The sequence below is a fragment of the Salmo trutta genome, unplaced genomic scaffold, assembly GCF_901001165.1.
Source record: "Salmo trutta unplaced genomic scaffold, fSalTru1.1, whole genome shotgun sequence".
Classification (NCBI taxonomy): Eukaryota; Metazoa; Chordata; class Actinopteri; order Salmoniformes; family Salmonidae; genus Salmo; species Salmo trutta.
This window is the reverse complement of record NW_021822781.1, coordinates 144,618-157,680: the sequence shown is the minus strand read 5'-3', so window position 1 is coordinate 157,680 and position 13,063 is coordinate 144,618. Positions and strand designations below refer to the sequence as shown.

Here is a 13,063-nt window from a genome sequence, read left to right as displayed (position 1 = left end):
CCCGGTGTTCTGTTGTTGATGGAGATGGTGGATGCAGACACGGTGTTCTGTTGTCACAGTTACATTGGAGCAGCATGCAAAGTTGATCTCTCCAACTCTCTCCCCCTCTCTCCCTCTCTACCCCCCTCTACCCCTCCTCTCTACCCCTCCTCTCCCCTCTCTACCCCCCCTCTCTCTCCCCCCTCTACCCCTCTCTCCCCTCTCTACCCCCCTCTATCCCCCTCTCTATCCCCCTCTCCCCCCCCTCTCCCCTCTCTCCACCCCCCTCACCCCCCTCACCCCCCTCTCCCCCTCTCTCTCCCCCTCTCAGAGGCGTGCAGCAGCAGCAGCGCCAGTGGCCCCTCCACAGTCCCTCTCTCAGTACCAGGATGTTGAGGACCCAGAGTATGAGGACTTCAGAGCCGAGGCCAGGCTCCAGAAAGGCAGACGGCTGGAGAGCTTCAGCAAGGCTGCGGAGGCTTACAAACAGGGACGCAAAGACGTAGCCTCTTACTATGCACAACAGGTAGGGGTGTGTGCGTGTGTGTGTGTGTGTGTGTGTGTGTGCGTGCGTGCGTGTGTGTGAGCTAGTTGTAATTTGAGTCAGTAGTTTTAAAGGGATACTTGGACATGTTGGAATTGAAGTCCTTTATCTACTGACCCAGAGTCAGATGAACTCCTTTATCTACTGACCCAGAGTCAGATGAGGTCCTTTATCTACTGACCCAGAGTCAGATGGTATCGTTTTGGTACAGTCCCCCCTCCATGGTATCGTTTTGGTACACTCCCCCCCTCCATGGTATCGTTTTGGTACAGTCCCCCCCTCCATGGTATCGTTTTGGTACAGTCCCCCCATGGTATTGTTTTGGTACAGTCCCCCCTCCATGGTATCGTTTTGGTACAGCCCCCCCATGGTATCGTTTTGGTACAGTCCCCCCCGCCATGGTATCGTTTTGGTACAGTCCCCCCCTCCATGGTATCGTTTTGGTACAGTCCCCCCCATGGTATCGTTTTGGTACAGTCCCCCCCTCCATGGTATCGTTTTGGTACAGTCCCCCCCATGGTATTGTTTTGGTACAGTCCCCCCCTCCATGGTATCGTTTTAGTACAGTCCCCCCCCTCCATGGTATCGTTTTAGTACAGTCCCCCCCATGGTATCGTTTTGGTACAGTTCACCCCCCCCATGGTATCGTTTTGGTACAGTCCCCCCCATGGTATCGTTTTGGTACAGTCCCCCCATGGTATCGTTTTGGTACAGTCCCCCCCATGGTATCGTTTTGGTACAGTCCCCCCCATGGTATCGTTTTGGTACAGTCCCCCCCATGGTATCGTTTTGGTACAGTCCCCCCCATGGTATCGTTTTGGTACAGCCCCCCCTCCATGGTATCGTTTTGGTACAGTCCCCCCCCCTCCATGGTATCGTTTTGGTACAGTCCCCCCCCTCCATGGTATCGTTTTGGTACAGCCCCCCCATGGTATCGTTTTGGTACAGTCCCCCCCATGGTATCGTTTTGGTACAGTCTCCCCCTCCATGGTATCGTTTTGGTACAGTCCCCCCCATGGTATTGTTTTGGTACAGTCCCCCCCTCCATGGTATCGTTTTAGTACAGTCCCCCCCCTCCATGGTATCGTTTTGGTACAGCCCCCCCATGGTATCGTTTTGGTACAGTCCCCCCTATGGTATCGTTTTGGTACAGTCCCCCCCTCCATGGTATCGTTTGGTACATTCCCCCCTCCATGGTATCGTTTTGGTACAGTCCCCCCCTCCATGGTATCGTTTTGGTACAGTCCCCCCTCCATGGTATCGTTTTGGTACAGTCCCCCCCTCCATGGTATCGTTTTGGTACAGTACCCCCCCATGGTATCGTTTTGGTACAGTCCCCCCTCCATGGTATTGTTTTGGTACAGTCCCCCCCTCCATGGTATCGTTTTGGTACAGTCCCCCCCTCCATGGTATCGTTTTGGTACAGTCCCCCCTCCATGGTATCGTTTTGGTACAGTCCCCTCCATGGTATCGTTTTGGTACAGTCCCTCCCATGGTATCGTTTTGGTACATTCCCCCTCCATGGTATCGTTTTGGTACAGTCCCCCCCTCCATGGTATCGTTTTGGTACAGTCCCCCCCTCCATGGTATCGTTTTGGTACAGTCCCCCCCTCCATGGTATCGTTTTGGTACAGTCCCCCCGTCCATGGTATCGTTTTGGTACAGTCCCCCCGTCCATGGTATCGTTTTGGTACAATCCCTCCCATGGTATCGTTTTGGTACAGTCCCCCCCCCCATGGTATCGTTTTGGTACAGTCCCCGCCATAGTTTGTTTTGGTATTGAGCTTAGTGATACTGAACCTCGATATCAAAGGCAAAATTCTGGTATCGTGACAACACTTGTCTAAAAGCTGTGTGTGTCTGTTTCTCTCTCTCGTGTGTGTGTGTGTGTGTGTGTGTGTGTGTGTGTGTGTGTGTCTGTCTCAGGGTCATCTCCATGGGCAGAAGATGTATGAAGCTAATCACCGCGCGGCGGCCCAGATCTTTGAGCGGGTCAACTCCTCCCTGCTGCCTCAGAACGTTCTAGACCTCCACGGACTGCATGTCGACGAGGCCTTACTCCACCTGTCACAGGTGTTAGAGAGGAAGTCCACAGGTACACCTGGCTAGACCTCCAGGCTGCGTGATGAAGAGGTTTTACTCCACCTGTCACAGGTGTTAGAGAGGAAGTCCACAGGTACACCTGGCTAGACCTCCAGGCTGCGTGATGAAGAGGTTTTACTCCACCTGTCACAGGTGTTAGAGAGGAAGTCCACAGGTACACCTGGCTAGACCTCCAGGCTGCGTGATGAAGAGGTTTTACTCCACCTGTCACAGGTGTTAGAGAGGAAGTCCACAGGTACACCTGGCTAGACCTCCAGGCTGCGTGATGAAGAGGTTTTACTCCACCTGTCACAGGTGTTAGAGAGGAAGTCCACAGGTACACCTGGCTAGACCTCCAGGCTGCGTGATGAAGAGGTTTTACTCCACCTGTCACAGGTGTTAGAGAGGAAGTCCACAGGTACACCTGGCTAAACCTCCAGGCTGCGTGATGAAGAGGTTTTACTCCACCTGTCACAGGTGTTAGAGAGGAAGTCCACAGGTACACCTGGCTAGACCTCCAGGCTGCGTGATGAAGAGGTTTTACTCCACCTGTCACAGGTGTTAGAGAGGAAGACCACAGGTACACCTGGCTAGACCTCCAGGCTGCGTGATGAAGAGGTTTTACTCCACCTGTCACAGGTGTTAGAGAGGAAGACCACAGGTACACCTGGCTAGACCTCCAGGCTGCGTGATGAAGAGGTTTTACTCCACCTGTCACAGGTGTTAGAGAGGAAGACCACAGGTACACCTGGCTAGACCTCCAGGCTGCGTGATGAAGAGGTTTTACTCCACCTGTCACAGGTGTTAGAGAGGAAGACCACAGGTACACCTGGCTAGACCTCCAGGCTGCGTGATGAAGAGGTTTTACTCCACCTGTCACAGGTGTTAGAGAGGAAGACCACAGGTACACCTGGCTAGACCTCCAGGCTGCGTGATGAAGAGGTTTTACTCCACCTGTCACAGGTGTTGGAGAGGAAGACCACAGGTACACCTGGCTAGACCTCCAGGCTGCGTGATGAAGAGGTTTTACTCCACCTGTCACAGGTGTTAGAGAGGAAGACCACAGGTACACCTGGCTAGACCTCCAGGCTGCGTGATGAAGAGGTTTTACTCCACCTGTCACAGGTGTTAGAGAGGAAGTCCACAGGTACACCTGGCTAGACCTCCAGGCTGCGTGATGAAGAGGTTTTACTCCACCTGTCACAGGTGTTAGAGAGGAAGACCACAGGTACACCTGGCTAGACCTCCAGGCTGCGTGATGAAGAGGTTTTACTCCACCTGTCACAGGTGTTAGAGAGGAAGTCCACAGGTACACCTGGCTAGACCTCCAGGCTGCGTGATGAAGAGGTTTTACTCCACCTGTCACAGGTGTTAGAGAGGAAGTCCACAGGTACACCTGGCTAGACCTCCAGGCTGCGTGATGAAGAGGTTTTACTCCACCTGTCACAGGTGTTAGAGAGGAAGACCACAGGTACACCTGGCTAGACCTCCAGGCTGCGTGATGAAGAGGTTTTACTCCACCTGTCACAGGTGTTAGAGAGGAAGACCACAGGTACACCTGGCTAGACCTCCAGGCTGCGTGATGAAGAGGTTTTACTCCACCTGTCACAGGTGTTAGAGAGGAAGACCACAGGTACACCTGGCTAGACCTCCAGGCTGCGTGATGAAGAGGTTTTACTCCACCTGTCACAGGTGTTAGAGAGGAAGACCACAGGTGTTAGAGACCACAGGTGTTAGAGACCACAGGTGTTAGAGACCACAGGTGTTAGAGACCACAGGTGTTAGAGACCACAGGTGTTAGAGACCACAGGTGTTAGAGACCACAGGTGTTAGAGACCACAGGTGTTAGAGAGGAAGACCACAGGTACACCTGTCATTTTGATAAACGTTTTGTTCCCTAAACTTGACCATATATTCTCCTCCTTTCCGTGTGTGTGTGTGTCCGTGTGTGTGTGTCCGTGTGTGTGTGTCCGCGTGTGTGTGTGTGTGTGTGTGTGTAGAGTATCAGCAGGGTGTGTGTGGGTCTCAGCTGTCAGTGATAACAGGAAGAGGGAACCACAGTCAGGGAGGAGTGGCCCGTATCCGCCCTGCCGTCACAGACTACCTCCACACACAGGGCTACAGGTACACACACACAGGGCTACACACACACACACACACAGGGCTACACACACACACACACACAGGGCTACACACACACACACACACAGGGCTACAGGTACACACACACACACACACACACACAGGGCTACAGGTACACACACACACAGGGCTACAGGTACACACACACAGGGCTACACACACACACACACACAGGGCTACAGGTACACACACACAGGGCTACACACACACACACACACAGGGCTACACACACACACACACACAGGGCTACACACACACACACACACAGGGCTACAGGTACACACACACACACACACACAGGGCTACAGGTACACACACACACAGGGCTACAGGTACACACACACACAGGGCTACAGGTACACACACACAGGGCTACAGGTACACACACACACACAGGGCTACAGGTACACACACACACACAGGGCTACAGGTACACACACACAGGGCTACAGGTACACACACACAGGGCTACAGGTACACACACACAGGGCTACAGGTACACACACACACACACAGGGCTACAGGTACACACACACAGGGCTACAGGTACACACACACACACACACAGGGCTACAGGTACACACACACACAGGGCTACAGGTACACACACACACAGGGCTACAGGTACACACACACACAGGGCTACAGGTACACACACACACAGGGCTACAGGTACACACACACACACAGGGGCTACAGGTACACACACCCACACAGGGCTACAGGTACACACACACAGGGCTACAGGTACACACACACACACAGGGCTACAGGTACACACACACACACAGGGCTACAGGTACACACACACACACACACACACACAGGGCTACAGGTACACACACACAGGGCTACAGGTACACACACACAGGGCTACAGGTAGACACACACAGGGCTACAGGTACACACACACACACAGGGCTACAGGTACACACACACACACACACAGGGCTACAGGTACACACACACACACACAGGGCTACAGGTACACACACACACACAGGGCTACAGGTACACACACACACACACAACACACACAGGGCTACAGGTACACACACACACACAACACACACACACAAACACAGGGCTACAGGTACACACACACACACACAGGCTACAGGTACACACACACACACGCAGGGCTACAGGTACACACACACGCAGGGCTACAGGTACACACCACAGGGCTACAGGTACACACACACACACACACACACAAGGTACAGGTCACACACACCACACACACACACAGGGCTACAGGTACACACACCACACAGGGCTACAGGTACACACACACCAGGGCAACAGGTACACACACACCCAGGGCTACAGGTACACACACACACACAGGGCTACAGGTACACACACACACACAGGGCTACAGGTACACACACACACACACACAGGGCTACAGGTACACACACACACACACAGGGCTACAGGTACACACACACACACAGGGCTACAGGTACACACACACACACACACACACAGGGCTACAGGTACACACACACACACACACACACACACACACACAGGGCTACAGGTACACACACACACACACAAACACAGGGCTACAGGTACACACACACACACACACACACACACACAATCATTATGTCAATACTAGGTAACGCTACACACTCTCCCTCTCTCTCTCTCTCCCTCCCCCCCTCTCTCCCTCTCTCCCTCTCTCTCACCCTCTCTCTCCCTCCCTCTCTCTCTCCCCAGGTTTACTGAGCCTAAGCCAGGTCTGATGTTGGTGTGTCTGAACTGAGATGAAGCTGGTCATGTGACTGACTGTCCTTATCAAGACACTAATCTCTCCTCCCCCCTCTCTCCCCCCTCTCTCCCCTGGAATCTACCTCTACCACTTCCTCTCTCACATACACAAGAAACTCTCTCTCTCTCTCTCTCTCTCTCTCTCTCTCTGTCTCTGTCTCTGTCTCTCTCTCTGTCTCTGTCTCTGTCTCTCTCTCTGTCTCTCTCTCTGTCTCTGTCTCTCTCTCTGTCTCTCTCTCTGTCTCTGTCTCTGTCTCTGTCTCTCTCTCTGTCTCTGTCTCTCTCTCTCTCTCTCTCTCTCTCTCTCTCTGTCTCTCTCTGTCTCTCTCTCTCTCTCTCTCTCTCATATTTTAATTATTTTAATAGCTGCCAAAGAAAATGTCTTAACCTCCTTTTTATGTCTTCACTGTTGCCAGTTTTGTACAATATTTATGTTTTTGTATGAAACTTTATCAGGATTTTACAAACGATGACAGGAGCGAGAGTTCATTTATATTAGATTAAATGTAGATATTAAATGTTGACTTTTAAAATACATTAACACAGTTCTACATTTTATAAAACCATAATCAAACTAAGTGTATATAATATAATCTTAACGTGGTGTTTCTGTAATGGTGAATGTGTGGGTTTATATACATTTTAATATAGACCAGCTAATCGGAACAGTATTGACCTGGATATTGGGGTTTGATATCTGGGCCGTTTATACATTATATCAGAAGGGATATCTGGGCCGTTTACACATTAGATCAGAAGGGATATCTGGGCCGTTTATGCATTAGATCAGAAGGGATATCTGGGCCGTTTATACATTAGATCAGAAGGGATATCTGGCCCGTTTATACATTAGATCAGATGTGAGATCTGGCCCGTTTATACATTAGATCAGAAAGAGTATTGACCTGGATATTGTGGTTTGATATCTGGGCCGTTTATACATTAGATCAGATGTGATATCTGTCCCGTTTATACATTAGATCAGAAGTGATATCTGGGCCGTTTATACATTAGATCAGAAGTGATATCTGGGCCGTTTATACATTAGATCAGAAAGTGTATCGACCTGGATATTGGGGTTTGATATCTGGGCCGTTTATACATTAGATCAGAAGGGATATCTGGGCCGTTTATACATTAGATCAGAAAGTGTATCGACCTGGATATTGGGGTTTGATATCTGTCCGTTTATAAATGAGATGAAAAGTGACATAATTTGGAACGTAATCTGAAGAATAGGTGATGCTCCGATTTTAAAAAGTGATTGAGTGAATCCCAAATTATATCCTAATCCCTATGTAGTGCACTTCACAGTATAGCCTGGACCAAAGTAGTGCACTATCTCATCTCAGTTATTAAATGACCCAGAAACACTGGCCCTCTATTCTCTCTATATGGGGAATCCAAATGGCCCTCTATTCTCTATATAGGGAATCCAAATGGCCCTCTATTCTCTCTATATAGGGAATCCAAATGGCCCTCTATATAGGGAATCCAAATGGCCCTCTATTCTCTCTATATAGGGAATCCAAATGGCCCTCTATATAGGGAATCCAAATGGCCCTCTATTCTCTCTATAGGGAATCCAAATGGCCCTCTATTCTCTCTATATAGGGAATCCAAATGGCCCTCTATTCTCTCTATATAGGGAATCCAAATGGCCCTCTATTCTCTCTATATAGGGGATCCAAATGGCCCTCTATTCTCTATATAGGGAATCCAAATGGCCCTCTATTCTCTCTATATAGGGAATCCAAATGGCCCTCTATTCTCTATATAGGGAATCCAAATGGCCCACTATTCTCTCTATATAGGGAATCCAAATGGCCCTCTATATAGGGAATCCAAATGGCCCTCTATTCTCTCTATATAGGGAATCCAAATGGCCCTCTATTCTCTCTATATAGGGAATCCAAATGGCCCTCTATTCTCTATATAGGGAATCTAAATGGCCCTCTATTCTCTATATATAGGGAATCCAAATGGCCCTCTATTCTCTCTATATAGGGAATCCAAATGGCCCTCTATTCTCTATATATAGGGAATCCAAATGGCCCTCTATTCTCTCTATAGGGAATCCAAATGGCCCTCTATTCTCTATATAGGGAATCCAAATGGCCCTCTATTCTCTCTATATAGGGAATCCAAATGGCCCTCTATTCTCTCTATATAGGGAATCCAAATGGCCCTCTATTCTCTATATAGGGAATCCAAATGGCCCTCTATTATCTCTATATAGGGAATCCAAATGGCCCTCTATTCTCTATATATAGGGAATCCAAATGGCCCACTATTCTCTATATAGGGAATCCAAATGGCCCACTATTCTCTCTATATAGGGAATCCAAATGGCCCTCTATTCTCTATATAGGGAATCCAAATGGCCCTCTATTCTCTCTATATAGGGAATCCAAATGGCCCTCTATTCTCTCTATATAGGGAATCCAAATGGCCCTCTATTCTCTATATAGGGAATCCAAATGGCCCTCTATTCTCTCTATATAGGGAATCCAAATGGCCCTCTATATAGGGAATCCAAATGGCCCTCTATTCTCTCTATATAGGGAATCCAAATGGCCCTCTATATAGGGAATCCAAATGGCCCTCTATTCTCTCTATAGGGAATCCAAATGGCCCTCTATTCTCTCTATATAGGGAATCCAAATGGCCCTCTATTCTCTCTATATAGGGAATCCAAATGGCCCTCTATTCTCTCTATATAGGGGATCCAAATGGCCCTCTATTCTCTATATAGGGAATCCAAATGGCCCTCTATTCTCTCTATATAGGGAATCCAAATGGCCCTCTATTCTCTATATAGGGAATCCAAATGGCCCACTATTCTCTCTATATAGGGAATCCAAATGGCCCTCTATTCTCTATATAGGGAATCTAAATGGCCCTCTATTCTCTATATATAGGGAATCCAAATGGCCCTCTATTCTCTCTATATAGGGAATCCAAATGGCCCTCTATTCTCTATATATAAGGAATCCAAATGGCCCTCTATTCTCTCTATAGGGAATCCAAATGGCCCTCTATTCTCTATATAGGGAATCCAAATGGCCCTCTATTCTCTCTATATAGGGAATCCAAATGGCCCTCTATTCTCTCTATATAGGGAATCCAAATGGCCCTCTATTCTCTATATAGGGAATCCAAATGGCCCTCTATTATCTCTATATAGGGAATCCAAATGGCCCTCTATTCTCTATATAGGGAATCCAAATGGCCCACTATTCTCTATATAGGGAATCCAAATGGCCCACTATTCTCTCTATATAGGGAATCCAAATGGCCCTCTATTCTCTATATAGGGAATCCAAATGGCCCTCTATTCTCTCTATATAGGGAATCCAAATGGCCCTCTATTCTCTCTATATAGGGAATCCAAATGGCCCTCTATTCTCTATATAGGGAATCCAAATGGCCCTCTATTCTCTCTATATAGGGAATCCAAATGGCCCTCTATATAGGGAATCCAAATGGCCCTCTATTCTCTCTATATAGGGAATCCAAATGGCCCTCTATATAGGGAATCCAAATGGCCCTCTATTCTCTCTATAGGGAATCCAAATGGCCCTCTATTCTCTCTATATAGGGAATCCAAATGGCCCTCTATTCTCTCTATATAGGGAATCCAAATGGCCCTCTATTCTCTCTATATAGGGGATCCAAATGGCCCTCTATTCTCTATATAGGGAATCCAAATGGCCCTCTATTCTCTCTATATAGGGAATCCAAATGGCCCTCTATTCTCTATATAGGGAATCCAAATGGCCCACTATTCTCTCTATATAGGGAATCCAAATGGCCCTCTATTCTCTATATAGGGAATCTAAATGGCCCTCTATTCTCTATATATAGGGAATCCAAATGGCCCTCTATTCTCTCTATATAGGGAATCCAAATGGCCCTCTATTCTCTATATATAAGGAATCCAAATGGCCCTCTATTCTCTCTATAGGGAATCCAAATGGCCCTCTATTCTCTATATAGGGAATCCAAATGGCCCTCTATTCTCTCTATATAGGGAATCCAAATGGCCCTCTATTCTCTCTATATAGGGAATCCAAATGGCCCTCTATTCTCTATATAGGGAATCCAAATGGCCCTCTATTATCTCTATATAGGGAATCCAAATGGCCCTCTATTCTCTATATAGGGAATCCAAATGGCCCTCTATTCTCTATATAGGGAATCCAAATGGCCCTCTATTCTCTCTATATAGGGAATCCAAATGGCCCTCTATTCTCTATATAGGGAATCCAAATGGCCCTCTATTCTCTATATAGGGAATCCAAATGGCCCTCTATTCTCTATATATAGGGAATCCAAATGGCCCTCTATTCTCTCTATATAGGGAATCCAAATGGCCCTCTATTCTCTATATAGGGAATCCAAATGGCCCTCTATTCTCTATATAGGGAATCCAAATGGCCCTCTATTCTCTATATAGGGAATCCAAATGGCCCTCTATTCTCTCTATATAGGGAATCCAAATGGCCCTCTATTCTCTATATAGGGAATCCAAATGGCCCTCTATTCTCTATATAGGGAATCCAAATGGCCCTCTATTCTCTATATAGGGAATCCAAATGGCCCTCTATTCTCTCTATATAGGGAATCCAAATGGCCCTCTATTCTCTATATAGGGAATCCAAATGGCCCTCTATTCTCTATATAGGGAATCCAAATGGCCCTCTATTCTCTATATAGGGAATCCAAATGGCCCTCTATTCTCTATATATAGGGAATCCAAATGGTCCTCTATTCTCTATATAGGGAATCCAAATGGCCCTCTATTCTCTATATAGGGAATCCAAATGGCCCTCTATTCTCTATATATAGGGAATCCAAATGGTCCTCTATTCTCTATATAGGGAATCCAAATGGCCCTCTATTCTCTCTATAGGGAATCCAAATGGCCCTCTATATAGGGAATCCAAATGGCCCTCTATTCTCTCTATATAGGGAATCCAAATGGCCCTCTATTCTCTATATAGGGAATCCAAATGGCCCTCTATTCTCTCTATATAGGGAATCCAAATGGCCCTCTATTCTCTATATAGGGAATCCAAATGGCCCTCTATTCTCTATATAGGGAATCCAAATGGCCCTCTATTCTCTATATAGGGAATCCAAATGGCCCTCTATTCTCTCTATATAGGGAATCCAAATGGCCCTCTATTCTCTATATAGGGAATCCAAATGGCCCTCTATTCTCTATATAGGGAATCCAAATGGCCCTCTATTCTCTATATAGGGAATCCAAATGGCCCTCTATTCTCTATATATAGGGAATCCAAATGGTCCTCTATTCTCTATATAGGGAATCCAAATGGCCCTCTATTCTCTATATAGGGAATCCAAATGGCCCTCTATTCTCTATATATAGGGAATCCAAATGGTCCTCTATTCTCTATATAGGGAATCCAAATGGCCCTCTATTCTCTCTATAGGGAATCCAAATGGCCCTCTATATAGGGAATCCAAATGGCCCTCTATTCTCTCTATATAGGGAATCCAAATGGCCCTCTATTCTCTATATAGGGAATCCAAATGGCCCTCTATTCTCTATATAGGGAATCCAAATGGCCCTCTATTCTCTATATATAGGGAATCCAAATGGCCCTCTATTCTCTCTATATAGGGAATCCAAATGGCCCTCTATTCTCTATATAGGGAATCCAAATGGCCCTCTATTCTCTATATAGGGAATCCAAATGGCCCTCTATTCTCTCTATATAGGGAATCCAAATGGCCCTCTATTCTCTATATAGGGAATCCAAATGGCCCTCTATTCTCTATATATAGGGAATCCAAATGGCCCTCTATTCTCTCTATATAGGGAATCCAAATGGCCCTCTATTCTCTATATAGGGAATCCAAATGGCCCTCTATTCTCTATATAGGGAATCCAAATGGCCCTCTATTCTCTCTATATAGGGAATCCAAATGGCCCTCTATTCTCTATATAGGGAATCCAAATGGCCCTCTATTCTCTATATAGGGAATCCAAATGGCCCTCTATTCCTCTATATAGGGAATCCAAATGGCCCTCTATTCTCTCTATATAGGGAATCCAAATGGCCCTCTATTCTCTATATAGGGAATCCAAATGGCCCTCTATTCTCTATATAGGGAATCCAAATGGCCCTCTATTCTCTATATAGGGAATCCAAATGGCCCTCTATTCTCTATATATAGGGAATCCAAATGGTCCTCTATTCTCTATATAGGGAATCCAAATGGCCCTCTATTCTCTCTATAGGGAATCCAAATGGCCCTCTATATAGGGAATCCAAATGGCCCTCTATTCTCTCTATAGGGAATCCAAATGGCCCTCTATATAGGGAATCCAAATGGCTCTCTATATAGGGAATCCAAATGGCCCTCTATTCTCTCTATAGGGAATCCAAATGGCCCTCTATATAGGGAATCCAAATGGCCCTCTATTCTCTCTATAGGGAATCCAAATGGCCCTCTATTCTCTCTATATAGAGAATCCAAATGGTTAGGATTAGGATAAGG

General features: G+C 47.0%; 1 protein-coding gene and 1 long non-coding RNA gene across 2 annotated transcripts; both read left to right on the top strand.

The window, feature by feature from the left end:
* Positions 1–310: 310 nt before the first annotated feature.
* LOC115184395 (NEDD4-binding protein 2-like) lies at positions 311–6,644 on the top strand (the record flags this gene model as incomplete). Its single annotated transcript, XM_029745345.1, has 4 exons — positions 311–505; positions 2,450–2,618; positions 4,606–4,729; positions 6,479–6,644. Coding segments are annotated over 4 exons (534 nt in total), but the record flags the coding sequence as incomplete, so codon positions are not given.
* LOC115184396 (uncharacterized) lies at positions 3,027–4,493 on the top strand. Its single transcript, XR_003874332.1, has 3 exons — positions 3,027–4,216; positions 4,320–4,351; positions 4,470–4,493. It is a non-coding gene; the product is annotated as an uncharacterized LOC115184396 (long non-coding RNA).
* Positions 6,645–13,063: the final 6,419 nt, after the last annotated feature.